The 21,800-nt window shown below is 32.8% G+C and overlaps 3 protein-coding genes across 4 annotated transcripts in view; 1 reads left to right on the top strand and 2 right to left on the bottom strand.

The window, feature by feature from the left end:
* LOC144850212 (TWiK family of potassium channels protein 7-like) overlaps positions 1-21,800 on the top strand; it is a 49,602-nt gene that overhangs the window by 8,061 nt on the left and 19,741 nt on the right. The gene's annotated exons all lie outside the window — the stretch shown is intronic.
* Positions 1,961-9,075, bottom strand: LOC144850214 (putative alpha-ketoglutarate-dependent hypophosphite dioxygenase). 2 transcript variants are annotated; one of them, XM_078707449.1, is made up of 10 exons: positions 9,023-9,075; positions 8,432-8,491; positions 7,805-7,942; positions 5,954-6,103; positions 5,606-5,709; positions 4,463-4,582; positions 4,001-4,067; positions 3,677-3,789; positions 3,366-3,468; positions 1,961-3,216 (listed from the first exon to the last, which is right to left on the bottom strand). In XM_078707449.1, exons 1-10 carry the CDS (start codon positions 9,023-9,025, stop codon positions 3,151-3,153), a joined length of 924 nt encoding a protein of 307 aa, XP_078563575.1. In that variant the 5' UTR covers positions 9,026-9,075; the 3' UTR covers positions 1,961-3,150. The 2 variants fall into 2 exon arrangements, 1 of the variants encoding a protein (XP_078563575.1); XR_013614057.1 differs by having other exon boundaries at positions 3,174-3,216; positions 3,366-3,463.
* LOC144850208 (zinc finger protein ZPR1-like) overlaps positions 10,227-21,800 on the bottom strand; it is a 13,348-nt gene continuing 1,774 nt past the window's right edge. Inside the window, exons 3-11 of the mRNA XM_078707441.1 lie at positions 21,220-21,310; positions 20,545-20,615; positions 20,298-20,375; positions 20,062-20,184; positions 16,365-16,503; positions 13,746-13,906; positions 12,519-12,719; positions 11,111-11,176; positions 10,227-10,650 (exon numbers count right to left, since the gene is read on the bottom strand). Coding sequence (XP_078563567.1) covers positions 10,516-10,650; positions 11,111-11,176; positions 12,519-12,719; positions 13,746-13,906; positions 16,365-16,503; positions 20,062-20,184; positions 20,298-20,375; positions 20,545-20,615; positions 21,220-21,310 — 1,065 coding nt within the window. The 3' untranslated portion in view covers positions 10,227-10,515. The remainder of the gene's footprint in view (positions 10,651-11,110; positions 11,177-12,518; positions 12,720-13,745; positions 13,907-16,364; positions 16,504-20,061; positions 20,185-20,297; positions 20,376-20,544; positions 20,616-21,219; positions 21,311-21,800) is intronic.

Genomic DNA, 21,800 nt, shown 5'->3' with positions numbered 1-21,800 from the left:
TCGTCACTTGTCACTTTAAACATCTTACAAAAACGACTCGGCGAAGTATCAATTATAATGTGCAGTTTGGGGTTGACAGATGAAGTCTTCGACCGAATGTTTGGCGTCTCGTAGAGTCCGAGGCGTAACAAAAATAAATGCCGCTGCCTGACATGCTCTACAGAATAAGTGAACAACTTCGCTTGCACCATTTGCTTGAGATCTGTTAGACCCATTCGAAAGTAGACATATTGAAAGAGATATTCTAAAGAGAAAAAAAAATCATAAAAAAGGTATAAAGCATTTTGAAAACTATATAATTTTTCTGTAATTTTTATTGAGCAGCATGTCAAGTATTTTTGGTTGATCGAAAGAAGTAGCGTGGCTGAAGAATAGCGCTAGTAAACCTACCCGTCTCCTTTAAATTTGTCTCAAATATTCTTGGCGAATCATTAATGATTGTGGTAATCTGTTCCCTTGTGAAATGGCTATCTTTCAATAAATTCAAAACCGTGTTCAATTTTCCCTTTTTTAAAGTCAAAACTTGCGGACATTTTGTCACCAATCTCTGCAGATTCCCTTCAAGTATTCCAACACGACGCAGAAAACTAGATCTATCAGAAAGTCTTGCGACATCAATTGTCCAAATATTGCGATTGTTAAGAACAAGGAGTACACGGTTTCCACCTAATCCAAGGTTATCCAAAAACACGACAACATCGTTAATTTTAACCCAGCTGCAGTTAACAATTCTGGGATTTGTAGAAACAAACCCAAATATATTACGTGTATCACAACTAATATCATTAAAAAGTTGAACAAGTTTTTCTAAGTTTTCAGACGCCTTTTCGCCTACATTGTTTTGTGGCGAAACTTGTGCGTGAATCTCGTTCCAAAGTGTCGTGCAAAACTGTTTGGCGTCTTCATCATTTTTTAAGTGAAGTATCAAGTTCGAAGGATTGTAGTGTGCCAACCTATATTGAACTTTAACCTTGGGATTGTATTTATCCAACAACGTCAGTGAATTTTGTAATGGAAAATAGGGGGTGAGTGTACACTGTGAAGTTGATGTGTAATATTCAAGTTTTGTAAAACTTTGTAGCGATTTGTTTCCGAGGATGAATAATGCTGGCACGGACGACCTTCGCAATGCAAGTGACATCAGCAACATGACTATGTCTACCAACTGTAAATATCAAACAAAGATTATTTAATTACAGTATACTACTATAGGCCTAGCCCACTTTTCTTATTAAAAAACAGATGACGCTTTTGAAAATTAATATTTTTTATTACTTTTATTTTTTAAATTGCCTTCTTCTTGTCTATTAGCCTCTCTGGGATTCCCCTCTCTGCTCTATCTAGGTTAAGCCTAGACTATAAGCCTACTACTACTGTACTAGTACTCATTTAGCTAGGCCTAGTATACATAGCCTGGTGGTGGTAAGCCATGGCTAAAAGAAGCCTCACTAGTCATTACATACTACAGTACTAGCTAGCTCTAGGCCCTCTCTCTAGAAAGAGAGAGGCTTTTATAAGTTATATAGTAGGGGCCTTAATCTAATCTAGCTAGGCCTAGATTAGGCGGCCTAGCTAGAGCTAGCCCTAGGTTACTAGACCATATTATTCTATCTCTATCTTAGACTAAGTCAAATATGTTAATTAATTAGTTATTTTTACTAGGCCTAATTCTTTCTTTCAGAGCAGACTATCATATTCATATTGGAGCTCCATGTGCGTTTTATGTTTAATGGTGGCAGCAAACAACTACTGTATTGGTATTATTAGTGTGCGTCGTAACGAACGCGTTTCAAATTTATAAAAACGCGTTTGACATGCATTTGATTTTTATAAACGACAACTTTATAAACCAAAATTAACCACCGTTTAAATAATATTACATTTATTACAATATGTATTTATTGGATAAAATTGTTTATTATGGATATTATATACAATAATAATCTTTATTTTTAAAACAAGAAGAAAAGCACCCAAATTAACCATGTAATGAATGAATAATACAGAAATTAAAATCATCCAAAATAAAATGTTTACAAATCTTAAATACAGAAGTACCTGGTCCAACAATAATTATAAGTAATCTTATGAATACAATCTGCTGAATATATTGTAATTTATGAGGAATACTCAATTGTTCCAGTTTCAAAAAAAGGAAAAAATCATAGCATTATCTGTTGGGTACACATCCGTTTATTTATTCCTTGTTGCGGCACATTCAAGCCAGCACTTCCAATATAACAATTGTACGTTATTTATTATTGACACTGTGTCTCAATTGTCCAGGCTTCGTTTAAAGTGTACTAGGAAAATTGTCATTCTGCTATTGACACTGTGTCTCAATTGTCCAGGCTTCGTTTAAAGTGTACTAGGAAAATTGTCATTCTGCTATTGACACTTTGTCTGCTGCCTTTTCAATTGTTAGATATCAGTCTCCATGCATACACTTATTAATAAATAAATGATACTTAATAAAATTAATGATCACTATCGGTATATTAGATTATTTTACTCGGAATAAAGGCACTCAAAGTTTTTTTTATTAACTCCATTGACACACTACTACACAGTATTATTTCTGTTAAAGTTATACCACTGCCTAAGTTATACCAATCACTATGTAAAGTTGATGGATCTGTTGACATTTTTTTTTATTCACTTGCTTGTTTCCGTCACAAGGTTTTGTCTAATGTCAGTAATATTTAAATGTTGTCTTGTTATCTGTTGATTTTTGCTTGTATATATTATATTATATTTTATAACTTTCAACCCTGTTAATGATGGTGACGTTTAGTCACTGTAGGGTGATGATGAAATAAAATTAAAAAAAAAAAAAATAAATTAATTGTGATTTTCAGTTGTAATCTGCCGATGAGAGCAGTATGTATCGATTCAGTGGCCTGAATAAAAATGTGTTATATGAGTTTCTCTACTTGTTGACCCTGTTGACCCCACCACCATACTAATTATTCTTTTGAATTGTACCTATACTTAAAACAAGTACTGTTCATTTTTAACAAAAATGATAAATAAAGATCAAGATCAGTCATTTATACTATACTATTTTTATTAGATATTTTTAATTTTAATTTTGTTAAATAACTGTACATCATGCACTTTTGGAATGTTATCTATCGCCTTGGCAACAAATTATTTTGCGGTAGCCCATAATGGATCATAGACTAATGGGTAGAACTGGCCCGATAGCTTCTCACCCTGAAAGAAAAAAGACATTTTTAGTTGACAAATATTTTGATAAAATTGATTGATATTAATTTTATAAATTTATAAACATTATGTTGCAGTCAGCAGTTGATCATCAGTCCTTCCAGTTGTCAGTCCATCAAGTTGTCTGTTAGTCCTACCTTTGGCACGACAGGTGTTTTCTGAAGAATAGGATCATTAGAGTCCGAAATAACGCCATCAGCGACGTAGTTGACAACACAAGCACGCCTAGGAAACTCTGATCTACATTTTATAAAAACAAAGTAGGAATCGGTTAAAACAGAAAAATATTTACTTTATTTATACATCTTATGGAGTTATTTGAAGATATATTCTATCAAATTTAGGCAATATGAATTAATAAATCATTTTTATTATTACAAATAAAATTAAATTATATTTACTAAATTCAAATATAATAATGAATGGGTGATGAAAAGACTTCCTTTACCTGTTGCCATAGGAACCGTGAACCATAAGAGGGTGATGGAAACTTGCTTCACCCTTCTTAAGGAGCGATGGTACCGGTTTAAACAAAGCTTTTTCCTCCTCTGTTAACACAGTCTTAAAACATGAAAAGTATATATAAAGTTGTATTAACAGATGAAAAACACATTTGATGACGACATATCTAGGAACTGGTTACGTCATGGTTATTGAGGCATGCAGACATTGGAATGTGTTTGTCACATGATTTCAGTAACAGTAATGCCGGATACCAATGACACAAATCGCAAGATCCCTACTAATATAAAATAAGTTCTAAAAGCCTTACTTGAATAGACTCCATATCTTTAAAGTTGAGATCGGTAATAGGTAGCGGTTCACCATCTTTACGCCACCTTAAAAAAAGAAAAGAAAAACTATAATACTCTGGCATAATGCAGGGGGCAGAGGTCACTCCTAAGGGGCACTCAAACGTTGGGTAGTTTAGTTTTTATTTAACCTTATTTATAGAGGGTGACCCTAAACAGCGTATGCTGACAATCAAGAGGCCCTCATGATGAGTTATGATAACTGTCTGTGTGTGACAGTGGCTATGTGAACTAGTTGCATGTTCTGGGCCCATTAAGTACTGATGCCCTGAGTTTAGCTAGTGAGCTTGTAATATCAAAGCAATCCAATGTTTTACCCTTCTGAAGAGAGGATGTGATGTGTCCATATTTGGGCACATCACACTTTTTTTGTCAAACTAGTTTGATAGTGTAGACAGAGAATACAGTAAAATGAAACCGACTTGTGAGAACCAGGAACGTAGTGTAAAGCACCGTTGTCAAGAGTCTGTTCATCCAAGGCTATGTGTACTGTCAGGTGCATCATGGGTTTTGTTCTTGTCCAATAGGAATAGTCTTGATGCCTACAAACAGAAATTAACAGCAATTTAATTATCAAAAACTACTACAGATATTTGTAATACAAGTATTAAATCCAAGTTAGTTTTCCAAAAATAAATAAAGAAAAAAAAATCTGGAAAAATTAAACTTTATTTCGCATGACGTACAGTACCCAAACCTAACTTTAACTATATTTATTCAGAATAGACCTTTGAACAATTTTTCTAATGCAGTTATCCAGTTTTCAAGTACATACCAATTTCAACGAGGATATCTTATAACTGATGTAGACTATTAGCAACATTTAAATAAAAAATGGGGCTGATTCAGGGATGTGTTCCCCCACCTTCTAACCCCCCATATTGTGATCTAAAATGAAATCTAAAAAATCCTGGATTCGCATCCAATACTCGTAACTTATTTCAATATTTCTTTCATCTATATCCTTGCCGTTTTAATGGGGTTGATGTAGTATGTAGAAATATGTTCTTGAAATAATCAATTACAATTATTGTATGATATATGAGTCATTATCCCACTATACAATTGTCTAGACAATTCTCTAATAAATATTTATACAAGTATTTCTAGAACCTTCAAACCCACGTAGTTCTGTGTATGTACATTTTGAGGGTGATGAATCTAGGCAGTAATACATAAATATCTAGTCCTTTAATTATCTAGTCTAGTGTGTAAATGAGATATCTACCACTGAAAAGTATTATCTAAGTTGTAGTTCCCACTAGGATGTAACGCAACAACGCATCGACGCAAAGTGCTGTATTGTATAATCACAAGTGGGAAACCGACGACGCGCTGTAAACATTTCTATGGAACAACGCAAGACAAGAACAGAGGAGAAACAGAGTACAGCACGTAGCCAAGTACGCAGGGTGAAACATATCAAAGTCTACGGCAACTGACTGACGCGCAACCAATGAGGTTTGATTTCATGCAGGCAGAGGCAAACACAATTATTGGAAGGGCATTTTTCTTAGGTTGCATTGTATCACTATGTGGAAACCACGCTCCACTAAATGACCTACCATGCTACCACGCCACCATGGTGAGGTGGCTTTGCAAAGAGCTGATCATGCCACAGCCGGACGGACCTATCTTCCGTTGGATTCAGAAGTTTAGAGCTTGGAACCTGGAATTTAAGATAAATAATACACATATCTTAAAATGTCTTGACGTCTACCAACCAGTATTATGTGTCAATTTAAAAAGTTATCTTTTTATTTTTTCTGTATATATAGAATATAATGTAAGAAACTGTCCATTTTATGAATTTATTTTTCTAGATTACCATAATATTATTCTTTCTAAATTTGCAAATGAAATAAAATCCAGGAACGATACAATAAAAGATTAAATTGTTTAAACATACGTACAGCAATATTAGGGAGGAATACTAAATCATGGAAGAGCTGGTTGATCCTCCAATGACCCAGGCAATGCATGAGGACATTGTCGGGGTCACCGCTTTGGTTACTATGGAATTCATAAAGTAGGTCGTACCCAGGAAACTGATCACTTTCATCCTGAATAACGAAAAATAACCATTATTAATGATTAATATCTTCATCTTTAGTTGAACTTAGGCAATCAAGAGATAGTCTTAATTAACTGTATCCTATATAATAGAAATAAATGGAAGTCATAAATTCTAAACGATAAAGTTTCGGAATTAATATGCCATTAGAAGATTGAAATATTGAAAGATGTAATAAAATTGATTACATTGTTATGTCATGTTGTAGGAGAAGATCTTGTAAATAATGGGTGAACTACATTGATATAAAAACTACATGTGACTACATGAAGACTTGATAGGTGGTGGTGGTTTTTAAAACCAGGAGGCATGGGTTCAATTCTAGTAGCACTCTGACTTAATGTTTAAAATTGCATTGCTTAGTTAAATTTAACTAAATTCAAATATAATATTAGATTTATCAAACTACCGCAGCACACTGGAAAAGCAAACATAATCTTTTTAAAGGACTTTTTTGGTAAATATCGCCTCATAAATACTCAAATTATTATCATTATTTATTTTACTTTTTCAAACTTCAAAGTGAATTAACTACTTACCATTTGCTTCTGAAACGCAAAGATGATTTGTGGAAATATGACATGAAAAAAATAAAACCAAACAAATACCATAAATGAATCATACTGAATTACAAAACTACTAATTACAGAAAATATAAGTGAAACCTCTCATTTGGGATACATTCAACTCTCCCAATACCGGACACCTGTGGGCTGACCTAGTATGTCTGGTTTTCTGGAAAGTCTGGTATTCAGAAAAATTAAATTGGGACCTTTTGGACTTCAAGAAAAGTATGGTTTTGGAAGAGTTTTGGGTTTTTAAGAGAGTTGCTGTACCTCTATTCAGGGGACACCCTGTTAAGGACACTTACAATATCATTACTACCACAACCATATCATTCAATTTGCGAGACCAACAACCAAACAATGTCAGATGTTAATTCATTGTGCACATGCAGGGATACTGGTGTTTCCTCGCTCTGCCTCGACACAGTTTTAATGGTTTCTAGTTCCTAGCAATGACCGATAACGCATCGATTGACCTGACCTAAGTTGGTTTCGTCCGTTCTCACAAATTGAAAGCTCCGTATGACCAGTCATGCTATCACCACAGCCATCACCAAGGTATCAACACCAACAAGCTATCACCACAGCCATCACCAAGGTATCAACACCAACAAGCTATCACCACAGCCATCACCAAGGTATCAACACCAACAAGCTATCACCACAGCCATCACCAAGGTATCAACACCAACAAGCTATCACCACAGCCATCACCAAGGTATCAACACCAACAAGCTATCACCACAGCCATCACCAAGGTATCAACACCAACAAGCTATCACCACAGCCATCACCAAGGTATCAACATCAACAAGCTATCACCACAGCCATCACCAAGGTATCAACACCAACAAGCTATCACCACAGCCATCACCAAGGTATCAACACCAACAAGCTATCACCACAGCCATCACCAAGGTATCAACATCAACAAGCTATCACCACAGCCATCACCAAGGTATCAACACCAACAAGCTATCACCACAGCCATCACCAAGGTATCAACATCAACAAGCTATCACCACAGCCATCACCAAGGTATCAACACCAACAAGCTATTATCACAACCACAATCAATATAAATAATGACATCACTCTATTAATCAAAATCAATTAACACCAACCGCTAATTGTTGGTAGACTGTAAGTATCTGGTCACACTGTTCGGAAGTAAGTACTGGTACGTTCGTCAAATATCCCTTCTCCCAGAATTCCTTGACACGATCTTCTGGCAGTTGGAAATCATCCCAATTCGATGTGTTCTATGAAACAAGATGTTACATCAAGATGTTACACCTTATCACTGTTACATCAATTCTAATGAACCACCCTGTTTTAAATGAAGTGGGGATGGGGGAAGGGGAAGTGGTCAGGGGGTGGTCTGGGATGGTGAATTTCCAAAATTTTTATTTAATTTGATTGATGGATGAATGTTGATAAAACAAACTGGTAATTAGATTTTTTATTTGTTAAATGAAATATCTAAAACATTTGTGAATTGTTTTAGGATTATAATTTATAGATTTACCGTTAGCTAATGATTTGTCATGCAGTTGCTTTTTGTTTTTTAGGGGTTGGTATTTGACAAGTTCTTTTACTTCTTTTTCCGATCCCTGATACAGTTCTTATTTAATGTTTCCATTTAAGTTATTGTAAATGTATGCGGCTTTTATTTCTTGAACTGTTTCTGAATAAATGTTGAATGAACTATGGAAAGTGAATTCCTGCGCTTAAATGGCAAGCCTACATACCTTGGCAAACAACCCTCCACTTGGTTTTTCAACTGTACTCCAGTCCTTCATGGTTGGTGCCTGAAAAATAAATTCGTAATTGATCAAAACAAATGTCTTCTAATAATAATGTGAGGAGTGCCACTAAATAACTAGTTTAGCTCTTTATTATGGTAAATAGAACTAGGTCTAGCTATAATTAATAATGGATTAATGCACTATCCTATTATCACTAACTATTATTTATTACGCAATGTATAATGCTGCCCTGGATCTACCTCTAGGCAGACAGGCTAGGTCAACAGTAGGCCCAGATTGAGGAGACTAATTAGAAAGATAAATGCGACCGACATTCCATCCAGGGAGTTAACAACTCCCTGTCCCATCTATCACCAGCAGTCTAGTATAGATAGTATTACAGTACTAGTAACCTACACACACTACAGTTTTTAGGCGGACAAATTTATACGTTTTTGACAATTGATGTTTAATATATGAATTACAATAATGACAAGCAGCATGCATATCTAATAAACATGTTATGTATTTTTAAATTTACCCATTACATTTTTTATACGAATATAAATGATTTTTATTAGCAATACTACTTACCATACTCCCTTTTTTCTCTTCGCTGTGTGGAGCTCAAGGTTATGTTGTTGTTGTGTAATCACGTGATTTTCACGCTTAATTAGTTTTTACTACAGTAGTCAGGTGACCTACAAGTTTTTGTAAACAAACCAACGTGTTTTTTAATACATTCACGGAGCTATACAATTTTAATAATTTTATAGCTCCATGATACATTCATTACTCTATTAACCGACTTCATAGGCATAATTCATTCAATTCATTTATTAAATAAAACAGTTATAGTATTCTGGGCATATATTTATTTTTCAAATATCTTTAATCTGACATCTTTATTTCCCACCAAAGTTCATGTACCACACTTTTAATTGTTTTATTTTTAAATGGGGGATCTTTGGTTAAAATGATAATATACCGTAAAACCTTGAAAAGAAGCCCATGGGCTTCTTCTTTTTATAGTGCTCTTGGGTGGGCTTCTTTTCGAGATGGGCTTCTTTTTGAGATGGCTTCTTTTCGAGAGTACTTTTGCAAACTGTAGAGGGGGGGCTTCTTTTCGAGATGGGCTTCTTTTCGAGGTTTAAGCCCATGGGCTTCTTTTCGAGGTTTTACGGTATAATATTATGCTCATATATCTTTTTTTCGGTTAGCCTATTTAGGGTAAAAATATAATATATATGATAATATCATGGAATATATTTGCCTATGATAATGATAGTGTACAAATGATAGATAAGCACAAAGAAAATCAGCTGTGATATGTCAAATGATAGCATGAAATGATCATATACAGTAATTACAATTGTTTATAAGTGAACAACTTATATTACAAACAGTTTTTTAGTATTTTGAATATAATGTCTAAAACTGTCAGTTTGCTGTATGCCTTTGGGACTATATTTCAAAAGCTTTATTCAAAAGATTGACACAATTTGTACTTTAATACATATAAACACTAGGGAATTGTACATCTTAAAGCTCTGTCTACACTATCAAAGTATATGTGACAAAAAAATGTGATATCATACCACTACCATATTTGGGCACATCACTACCATATTTGGGCACATCACTACCATATTTGGATACATCACAGTTTTGTTGTCAAACTAGTTTGATAATTCTGAATTATTACTATGTAACATTATTTGCATATTCATGGCATGTTCAGTACTTCTCACATGGTAAAAGAATACTCACAACATGGACAAACAAGATGACACTTGGAGAGTTTTTGGAATTATTTTAATGCAGTTACTGCAGTAACTATATTTTGTTTACTCTTTAACTGGTCTACATGACTTTTTTAGCAAGATTTGTTTAGGTAATCATACACACTGTACATTGAAACAAACTAAATCATATGTTACTGCAGTAAAAAATGTATTTATATTACTGCTGCAGTAACTGCAGTAGAATAATTTTGACAAGATTCTTATTATATCATTATTACTGGTCAGACAAAAAGGGAGATACAAGCATGTATATTACAATAGCGTTTAATGTATGTCTCGTCATTATAATATGCTAGCAGCATTTGCTTGATAGTTATCTGTGTTAATCTGGTCTAGGCCCAACTCTTCCATCTGTTCATGTGTCCTGGTGTATCTTCTTACCGTTAGTTCTGGGTCTTGCTCAGGTGCGTACAGGTTCTGTAATCAATGAATGAAATTAATTGTTGTTGAGTCGAGTTGCCAAATAGTTAGACCAAAACAACAGGACAATGAGCCTTGCCAGGATAGGAACTTGTAACAGTTCTTTGATCCATGTCTGGCTGTGACAATTACCAATAGTACTGTACTAGGTACATATTCTCCACGGCTTGTGGTGTCTGCTAAGGGGACTGATCGTGTCGCAGCCACAGCCTTTGATCTCTGGAGCTCAGTCAGCATCCTGTTGTTTGATTGCCTTTGTTAGACAGTGCAATCTGTAGTCATAATATCGACACAGGTTCAATATTCATCTCAAACATTGTTCTGGTGGTAGAACAAGTCTTTTTGGATAAGGACTTAAAAACTGGAGTGTACACAATTCACCCAGTGCATCTTTTGTACAGCGTAGGGGGTGACCATCTCAATGACAACATTTTTAATCATAAATATTTAGACTCACCTGCAGGTAGCTGTTACCAGCTGGGTCATCCAAGATAATGGAAACATTTGATTGGCCAGCAATAATCTAGTAGAATAACAAAGGAGATATATTGGGCATGCCACACTTTTGATAGTGTAGACAGAGCTTAAGGCGTTAGTATTTAGTTTGATTTCCTTTATGATTTGATTGTTTTATTTAACACTTACCAAGTAGACTAGTGACGCCCTGAATGTTTGATTAAAATTATCAGACAAAATAAACAGAGACTAAGATATTAGCAGCTTCAGTTCAATGCCTCATTAATGAGGTATACGACACGACTCAATAAGTTACCATGTCAACAACATTCTACTGCGGTTACTGCAGTAACTACATTCTGTTTACTTTTTAACCGGTTCATGGAATTATTTAACAAGCTGCTTTGGTTATTACTGCAGCGACTCATGAACTTCTACATGGAAATAAACTAAAATCATATGTTTATTGCATTAAACCAAAATGTGCTATTATTTGGAGTTTATTGCTAAAGCAGGAATCAAAGCAAAGCATGAAAAGTAGGTAAAAGTTGACTAGTTATTAGCTAACAGCTACAGGCACAAATAATTCAAAGAATTAAATATGATTAGGGTATTGGTTACTAATGTGATTAGATTGAAAGTTGATACAATACAATAACAGCGACATTAACATCAAAAATACTTTAATTATGTATGATCAATTAACAAGAATGATACATGATGTCTGGAAATAAATGTGAACACAGACATTGGTAAGCATAATTTGTACACTTATTGGTTTTATCCTGCAACAATTGATTATTCTGAAACACAATCAGTCCATTCAAACAAATCCAATTTCCATAATTCAAAATGAAAATTGTTACAAAATTGTAATTTCAGAAAGAACTAAAATTTGAATTTTGCCCAAGAGGATCGTTTTAGAATAAAGTACACGATATTACAATCAAACTTCCTGCACGTATGGACATAGTAGTGCATAGCTGAGAAAGGGCGTGTCTTCAAACTGGCATATCTGATTGGCTGATTTTCTAGAAGGAAATGTTCTATGGTTTGGACACATTTTAAACTCTATTGGACTTACCATCTATGCTTTCACCTTTGTTAATTTTCCACCTTTTTCAATTGTAATATGTACGCCTATACAGTACAACCCTCCTTGTGGGACTTTCCTATTCAGGGGACACTTTCCCATAAAACGGACCACAGGAAGCAAAAACCTATTTAGGGGATAACCCCCATTAAGGGGGCACTATATTGGGTCCCGAAGGTGTCCCCTTAATATGGGTTCTACTGTATATTATTTTGATTTTAATAAGCAGAGCAGAAAAGTCAGAAGACTATTCGGCGGAACAGCGTTAAATAGTACGTAAGTAGTATTTAGTATCATTTTGGTCTACAAAACATACCTTATCTAGTTTTTCCAAGAATTCTTTCATTTTTACGTTATCCGACGGTTGTGAACTATCACCAAGCTTGAATGTATTGAGCTGACTTAGCTGACCTTTGACATCGGTAAGAAGACCTTCTAACGTTGTAAACTTTCCGCCGAGTGTACCGCTGCAAAGTTCAAACTCCAACGACGGGATCTTCAACGTGCACGTCTCGGACTAATGATCAACAAAAAAGTAGTACAAATTAATTATATATCATTCATGCTTGGTTTTCTTGTCAAAACTATTCTGCAGTTACTGAAGTAACTATATTTTATTTACTCTTTCAACTGTTCAAGTAAATATTTGACAAGATTTATTTTTTCATTACAGTTAAGTGACTTTCTCATAAATTGAGGGGGAGGGGTAGGGAGAAGTTATGAGGAAAAATAATTCTGGAGAGAAAAAATGGAAATATGTAAGAAATATGTATATAATTAAGCAGTAAGAAAATCCTTTAATCTATAAATTACTTTTTGACTTTTATGATAAAGGAGATATGAAATTTACATTTATATAGTTTATTATCGAGGAAACAACCGATCATTGATTTATATTTAACCTTTCAATAAATTGGAGCATTTTGCATTTTGTTAATTTGCATTTTCCGCATGCTGTATTTCATAACCATCACCAAGTCCCAGTAAGGTGATTACGGATCAAGTCAGAATTATTCTACTGCAGTTACTGCAGTATAACTACATTTTTTACCGCAATAACGTATCATTTTCGTTTGTTACAATATAGATGAGGAGTCACTGCAATAAACAGCGTGTACGATTACAAAAAAAAAAGATTGAGACTAAATAATTACATAAACAGGTTATTACAAAATAAACAAAATGTAGTTACTGCCATAATTGCAGTAGAATAATTCAAACATGGTCCCTTAGATCAATAACATTTCTAATGACTTTAATATTTATAGCTAAATTATTATAAAATTAATTCCTAATTAATTAAATTAAATAAACTATTTAAATTGAAAACAGAAAATGGGAAACCATGGACCGCTATGAATTAAATGTAAATCAAATTTATAGGCCCATGATTAAACAATATATTGAGTTTGATTGCAATCTGGGAATTTGTAAACCCACATAATGCTATAAACTTAATCCAATCTTAGTAGTTTGAACGATGATAAAATGATCAAAGAACCGGCGGGATTATTACTCACGAATACATTCTGCGACTCATTACCTTAAGTACGTCTCTATTGAGGTCGATCGGGTCAGTGATATTCAGCCTGATTTCGGTTCCTTGAGGTTCAATTCCTCCACCAGCTTTCACCTCGTTTGATCTGTCTCCGCACGATTCGCAGTGAGACGCCATGATCACTACCTCTTTAAAATGAGGGATGTCTAATCAGTTTGTTAAGAAGAATTTAAAGACTGATATACTAATTAAATAATGCAACATTATTCTAAATAATAACAAAAAAATATAAATAATACAATAAAGTGTACTTTTACTATAAATAAAGGCAATCAAGATAATGATGTTTTAAATAAATAAATGGTATTAATTTTTGGGCCAAAAAAGATACACAAAAATCATGATTTTACTTATAAAAAAGACAAAATTAAAAAATTAAATTTAACAAATAAACAATGGGCTTCCAAATGGCTAGTTTCTTTTCTAATTCGTTTCAAATCCAATTTATTGTCAAAGTGAAAAACTATATTATGTGGAATTAAAATGCCATATTCAACATTTTTTCAGGGGGACGAAGTTTAAATCTTTAGTTTTATCACTTTCACAAACTGTATACTTATTATTATTTCTGGCAATTTTTACTATGAAAATTATATAGTACATACATAATTATAATATTTGTTTATACACTAGAAAATTCTATTGAATATATTTTATGCATAAAATAAGTTATTTGTATTCAGAAAGAAGATGCCATCTGTTTATGTAGACCAGCGATTGACAATACATGTTTATCTCTTGCAATAAAAATATAGCCATAGATTAATGGCATAGGTAACCAAGGCAGCACAACAAAGCTCTATTATTATAATTATTGAAAGAAATGTAGCCAAGAATATCAGCATGGGTTCAAGGTTGCTCCTAGTTCTGGTGGCGGAACAAGTCTTTCTGGATAATTCTATAAAGCGTAGGTCCAGTGGTTTTACGTGAACACTTTAAGGAACCCAGTTCATCATTCGAGACGAGTAGAAAAAGCTCCTATCTGATAGGACAGTGATTAATTAAGTTACTATTGGTAATCCTTCAAATACAAAGTAAAATAAGAAACGTTGAATTAAAAATTATGTACCTGAAAAACAATAGATATTGAAAGAAAAAGAAATAGAACTGGAAGACTGGTTAAATTTTACCCATTAATTTTTTTTTTTTATAAATGAAAATCATTAATTTGTTTAATATGCAGAACTAAAAAACTATATTAAAACTACAAAATGGCCTATTCAAAGTTTTACAATATACTTATTATCACCAAAAAAAAACAATTAAAGACATTTTTTTAGAAATGGGCGATATATAAGTTTTAATGTTTAATGTTAATATAACTGTATATGTGTTTATATTATAATAGCACTAAGCCACTATCTACTCCTAAACCGCAAGTCCAGTACTAGCGCTATTTGAGCTTAGGCATCTTTTAATTCCACTTTATCCATTAAGCTATAATAAACAGCAAACATGTAAGAAAAATGTGTTTTTTAGACCAATTTCTTTGCAACTGCCGAATTGTGGGTTCGGTAATTCTCTGCCGTTTTGCACGGGTAACGGCTAGTGTTTATAGAATCTGCATATTCTGTTCCGTGTTTCTTCTTACGATAGTTTTTTGCGTATCGTGGAATGTAATTACTGTATATGCTCAACTGATTTATTAAATTGGATACCATCAAACATCACAAGTACAAACTAATGACACTTTGAGTTAATAACACGGAATTAATGATAAAGCAGTATGCATAAGAAGGTGAAAAGTTTAATGAATAAAATCTGTATCTGTCAGTAGGCACTTTATATTTTTCAAATCCCTGTATATATTTTATATAAAATTAACGGCATTGAGAAACGCTGAGACAAGTCTTTAATTAATAGATGTTTGAAGATGACGAAATCTGTGATAATGAGAAAAAATTCTCTTTAGGAAAATTGATTGTAAAATTAAAGTAAAATTAAATTCACAATAAACATGAACAATTTGGTTGAGTATAATATATGTAATAAGTCTCAAATAATATACAATAATTCACTTTTTCCATTTTTTATGTATTATTTATTGATTTAAATATAATTTAAATTTATTACATCTCATCGTTTTATTGATATCCATATATCAAAATTCAATATATGCCCGTTGGATTAAAGACTTAAAGAAACAATATGTTATACTGACTGGCTTTGACCTACTTACTTGGAGTTTATGGTTGAAAGTAAATGAAAGGATGAGTACCGGAATAATTAAAACGAATAAATGGATGAAAAACATGATGTATATGGATGATTGAAAAACAAATCAAATTATTAAAATGTATACCTTATGGCATTCAATCTACATGGCTTTTTCAACAGCCACCATTTTCTCTGCACTCTTTCCAAGCTTTTTGTAAATGGAGCACTCTGGAGATGGAATACATCTCTCAGGGGAGAGATACTGTAGAGCTCCCAGGAGACAGAAATTGCCAGAAGAGGAAACCTCTTTGGAAAGGACAGTTTCCCAGAAGAGGAAAGCTCCCTAGCGAGTGAATTAGCAGGGCACTCGCTGGAGAGGGAAAGTAATTAATGAGGCGCCATGATTAGGTGGCATTAGAAATGCAATACATAAACAGTAAAGGATACTGACAAGTTTCATGTGCGTTTCCAAGGGTGAATTACATTTACCGCAATTTGACTGAAAGGACAGCACTTCCTGCTTCAAATCATCGGCGCCCTCACCTTCCTCTTCATCTTCCTCTACTATACCTTCATCGTCTTCAGCCTGTAATTATAGACAATAAGTGGAGTAGAAAAATCACTTTAGCTTTATCTTAAAACTTACTTTTAAATATCAAAATAAATTGAACTATGTATATTACAAAGTTGCTTTAAATTGTGTTTTACATTTAACATTCAATGTTCTTTAGCAAATGTCATTCCACATCGATAATGTTATTAAAATATTATTTAATCTGTTCTATAAGAGAGTGAGTCTGTTTGCTGTACAACCTGATGAACGGGGATGCGACTGGGTGAAGGGTAATAACAGCCAGGGGCAGTACTTATGTTTGTATTGCATATATATAATAAAACAAGATGAACCATTACACTCAATCATGTTGAATGATGTGATGAAATGACACAAAAAATCTTATCTTATCTTCAAAAAATGCTTTCATCTGGTTTTATATTAATTATCTGTCTACAATTCTTTATGTATATGATCAGCTCATTTCACCTGAAAAGCCTAAGAACTTGGGCAAATCGCAGAATAAGCTTGCCAATAGGGGTGCTGCTCTACAACTAGCAAAGCTACTTCTAGCAACCATTAACATCCAATCATTGTCAGATGAAGACTTGTTGACAACATGGAGGAAATATTCCTCCATGTTGACAGTCGAAATGTCGCACACGTAGGTATTTAATTACTGGTTTAACGTAAATAATTGCTTACAGATGTCTTATCTTATTATAGTGTTGTATACAGAACAATTAGTTTACAAGTGAAGCAGGCCGGTAGAAAGAAAGTCATAGATGTACTTAAAAAAAAACTACTCTAATTATCATAATAGTCTACTTTAAATACCATATTTCAAATTTACGATTAAACTTGGGCTTATTTGTTTTATTGCAACATCTCCAACTCATCAGGCCCTCTAGAGGGCATTATATCTTAACACAACTGCAAATTAATAATCTTTGAATACTTAGTTTTTCCCACAATGCAATCAAATACTTGATTAAAACTGTAATGACATACATTTGACCTATACCCGACCTCTTAGGTATGATTAATGGAAGATCGAAAAGCTATTAAGTAGATAAATGCAATATCAATTAAAGAAAAAAGTTAAAACAGTTATTAATCTTTGAATGCAATGTCATTTTTCAATATTAGACAAGGTTCAACCGTTTCTAAGAAAAATCTGTGACCTTCCTAATAAATAAATAAAACTTCTAGAGAAGAACAATCCAACACTGACGTGAGGTGAACGGGGAGGAACTCCTCAAAATGGCTGCTGTGTATCTGTACAAATATTTAGTATATAAAAATAATAACATAAAATATTATAAAATATATTATTTCAGAACATATATTTCTTTTAAATACTGTTTTGCAGTTTTTATAAAATCAACTCTATTGAATGACTAATTTCTTGGTAAGTTTTCGCATTGAGGATTACATAAGAATATGTTCTCGCATTGATACACTAAACAGAGTAGTATTACGTTACTGAGTAGGAGGGCATGATTTCATATGATTGGCATATTTGATTGGCCAATTGGAGCTGGCAATCTCAATATATCTCAGGGCTTTCCTTTTTTTATAATTTCACTCTGCATCCACTTGTAAAATAAATTTACTTCGCCTCAATCAATTTAAAAAATAAATGTAAATTGAAAAGTAAAAAATGTTTTAGTATTCTAGTCTTTTTGAATATAAGATTTATGGAAATTAAGAATTATATTGCTTTTTATATTATTGAAAGCCCACAAGGATCAGCAGAATTTATCCTACAGATGAATAATTATTTAAATTCAATAAGAATTTTTTCTTGGTGATATACATCGGATGTTGTCAACCAAAGGTGGATTTAATATTAAGACAAATCTGCCAACTTTGCGAAGTAATAAGAAACATAAAATTGACAAAAAAACACCACAAAACACACAGAAACAAGACACAAGTGGAGCTAAACAACTACTTAACCAAAGATCACTAAAAGGTATGGATATATGTTAAGATTTTCCAAAGAAATTTCTTCAAAAATTGTATTAAACGATAACCAGAAAGGGAGCCATTAGGAGAGGATTGGGAGAAAATTGTATAAGTAAAAACATAAAAACCATCTTGCCCATTTAAGGAAAATGCAACAGGGTCATGACGCAAGCCTAGGGGTCATGTCGCAATATGAGGAGTTATGTTGCAAGACGAGAGGTCATGTCTCAAGACGAGGGGTCATGTCGTAATACGAGGGGCATGATGAACTGATGATGATGATTATTATACTTTATTCCCAAATATTTAAGTTCAAATAGTATATGCTTAGATGATGCACTTTAGTTAGTGTCAAAGGTCAACGTTGAAATACAAATTGCCCTTAAGTTACGGCTGAACGAACTCTAAACAACCTCTAATAATATTGTGGCAAGATCTAATAATTTTCAAAAAGCATATTTAGTATTGTCTCTCAGATGGCATCATGTCATAATGAAGCTTATAAAATATTATTTTGTTTCTGATTAGAATTCATATTTTTATGGATCTTTTCCTTAATTCACAGAAGACTACTTAAATACTAATTAAGTATGTACTTACTATTAGGCTGAAATATTGATTTTTTTTTCTGTTTAATTAATGACTTTGCTACATTTTAATTTATATCAATATTTGATCGTACACGGTGGACGTTTTTAATAACAATATGAATAAATACATACTAAAATCAAATTAAACATTTTAATGGATGAATATGACATGAATAAAAGAGTTTGTAGGGTAAGCCACCAACAGAAAATACAATACTACGTACAACCCTTATTAAGTGAGTTGACCAATCACAAGATCTACATTTCAGATGAACCCTCGTGTTGTGATTGGTCAGATTAGTTATGGCAGGCTTCGGGCCTTGCGTTGCGTCCTACAGTGAAAACACGCTTTACTGATTTAAGAACTATTTTCGTTTTGTTTATTGTTTTGTTTATTGTTTTGTTTATTGTTTTGTTTATTGTTTTGTTTATTGTTTTGTTTATTGTTTTGTTTATTGTTTTGTTTATTGTTTTGTTTATTGTTTTGTTTATTGTTTTGTTTATTGTTTTGTTTATTGTTTTGTTTATTGTTTTGTTTATTGTTTTGTTTATTGTTTTGTTTATTGTTTTGTTTATTGTTTTGTTTATTGTTTTGTTTATTGTTTTGTTTATTGTTTTGTTTATTGTTTTGTTTATTGTTTTGTTTATTGTTTTGTTTATTGTTTTGTTTATTGTTTTGTTTATTGTTTTGTTTATTGTTTTGTTTATTGTTTTGTTTATTGTTTTGTTTATTGTTTTGTTTATTGTTTTGTTTATTGTTTTGTTTATTGTTTTGTTTATTGTTTTGTTTATTGTTTTGTTTATTGTTTTGTTTATTGTTTTGTTTATTGTTTTGTTTATTGTTTTGTTTATTGTTTTGTTTATTGTTTTGTTTATTGTTTTGTTTATTGTTTTGTTTATTGTTTTGTTTATTGTTTTGTTTATTATTTTGTAATTTTAATGTTCTGTACCTCTCCATTTCTGGAGGCTTTTTTGAATAAATTGAAAGATTTACAGGGCTATTATGTTTGGCATATACCGTAAAACTTACAACCAATCCAAGTTGAATGTTCTGTTGACGTGTTCGTGTGTAGTTTGTTGTCGTCAACTGCGAGTCCTTTGCAGGGGCTTCTGGGTTTTCTATGTAACTATTACCTGTGACGTCATCCAATATCTAGCCAAGAAAAATAAAATATTTAGAAATTTAGTGCTAAATAGCAGTTTAAAAAAAGAAATAACTGTTGATTAGCATAGCAAATAGTAAAAGTGGTACGAGAAAGTACTTACCATTTCAAAAGGTGGTTTAAGATTTTTTAATCTATCGATAAAATCTTGAATTTTGATGGCTGTATCTGGATCTAAAGCCTACAGATATATACAAAACACTTATGGTAAAATTGATTGATTCGGATAAATTACAACATAATAGGGGGGCGCTATAAAAGCCAGTGGGTGAGGGGTGTCCAGTATTGGGAGAGTTGACTGTACACTGACCATCAATCTCCAAAGTGGTTATTCCACAGTAGCACCTCACCTTTCTGAGTGGTTGATCTTGTTCTAGTCCATCTATTGTCCTTGTAACCATCCCCTCAATTGTTGTTAAAACTACAAAATAAAAACATTAAAATAGTCATTAAACAAGGCAAAACAAACATTTACTATAATAAACAACTAGACAGAATTAAATATTAACTTTCAGGATGTTTCTTAAATATTGACATCAAATCGATTAATGTTATAATAGCATTCACATGACGCAAATGATACCCGTAATTCATAATGTCTATTTAATCATGCAAATTTTAACAATGGAAAGAGAGTTTGTAAAGTTCTGTCTACACTTTCAAACTAGTTTAACAAAAAAGTGTGCCCAAATATAGTAGTGATATGCTCAAATATGACATCATGTCCATATATGGGCACATCACATTTATTTGACACATAAAGTTTGATAGTGTAGACAGAGCTTAAGCTTGTTCTATTGCACGCATCCATATAACCGGAGGGTACTGGGATTTTAAAAACAAATTTGAAAGCCATCCTGAGTACCTGCTTGCTTTGTGGGTGGGGATAACTTTCCTAGTGCATGATATAACATTGTATTTAATATATCATGCACTTTACAATATGATTCCAAACACTTAGTATTATCAAAATATTTATTCTGCATATTTATAAAGAATTAAGTGTAGATTTGCATGTATAATACCTCCTTTTTGGGTATTAGAAGGAATTTCAAAGTCTAAATCGGGAATCGATACAGTCGCCGCGTCTGATTTCACAACTTGACGGTTCATATCCTGCAAAAGGTAATAAGAGTATTTAAGTGAATCTACCAAGAATGAAATGTCTTCTAAATTAGATTGCAATAGTTTTAATGAATTTATTAAGTTTTAAAGTCTTGACTTAAGTCAAGCTTTTAGCCTTGACTTACTGTAAGCCTGGTTAAGTCTTGATTTAATTCTGGTTTAAGTCTTAACTTAAGTCAGGTTTTCAGCCTTGACTTAAGTCTGGTTTAAGGTTCAACTTAAGTTTGGTTTAAGTCTCGACTTCAGACTTGTTTTATGTTTGACTTGAGTCTTGATCTTTCTTAACATAAGTCTAGTTTTAAGTCTTGACTTAAGTCTGGTTAAAACTTTACATAAGTCTGGGTTTAAATTAAGTTGTTTTTTTTTAGAGTTCAGTTTCAGAAGGTGTATATAAATTGATGTTGTTTCCCAGGCTTGAATCCAATAAATCACAATTTGTTACAACATTCACTAAGAATATTGCCCAGAAGGGTATTGGTTA

Source organism: Antedon bifida, chromosome 8 (assembly GCF_963402885.1).
Source record: "Antedon bifida chromosome 8, ecAntBifi1.1, whole genome shotgun sequence".
Classification (NCBI taxonomy): Eukaryota; Metazoa; Echinodermata; class Crinoidea; order Comatulida; family Antedonidae; genus Antedon; species Antedon bifida.
This window is presented reverse-complemented; position numbering and strand designations above follow the sequence as displayed.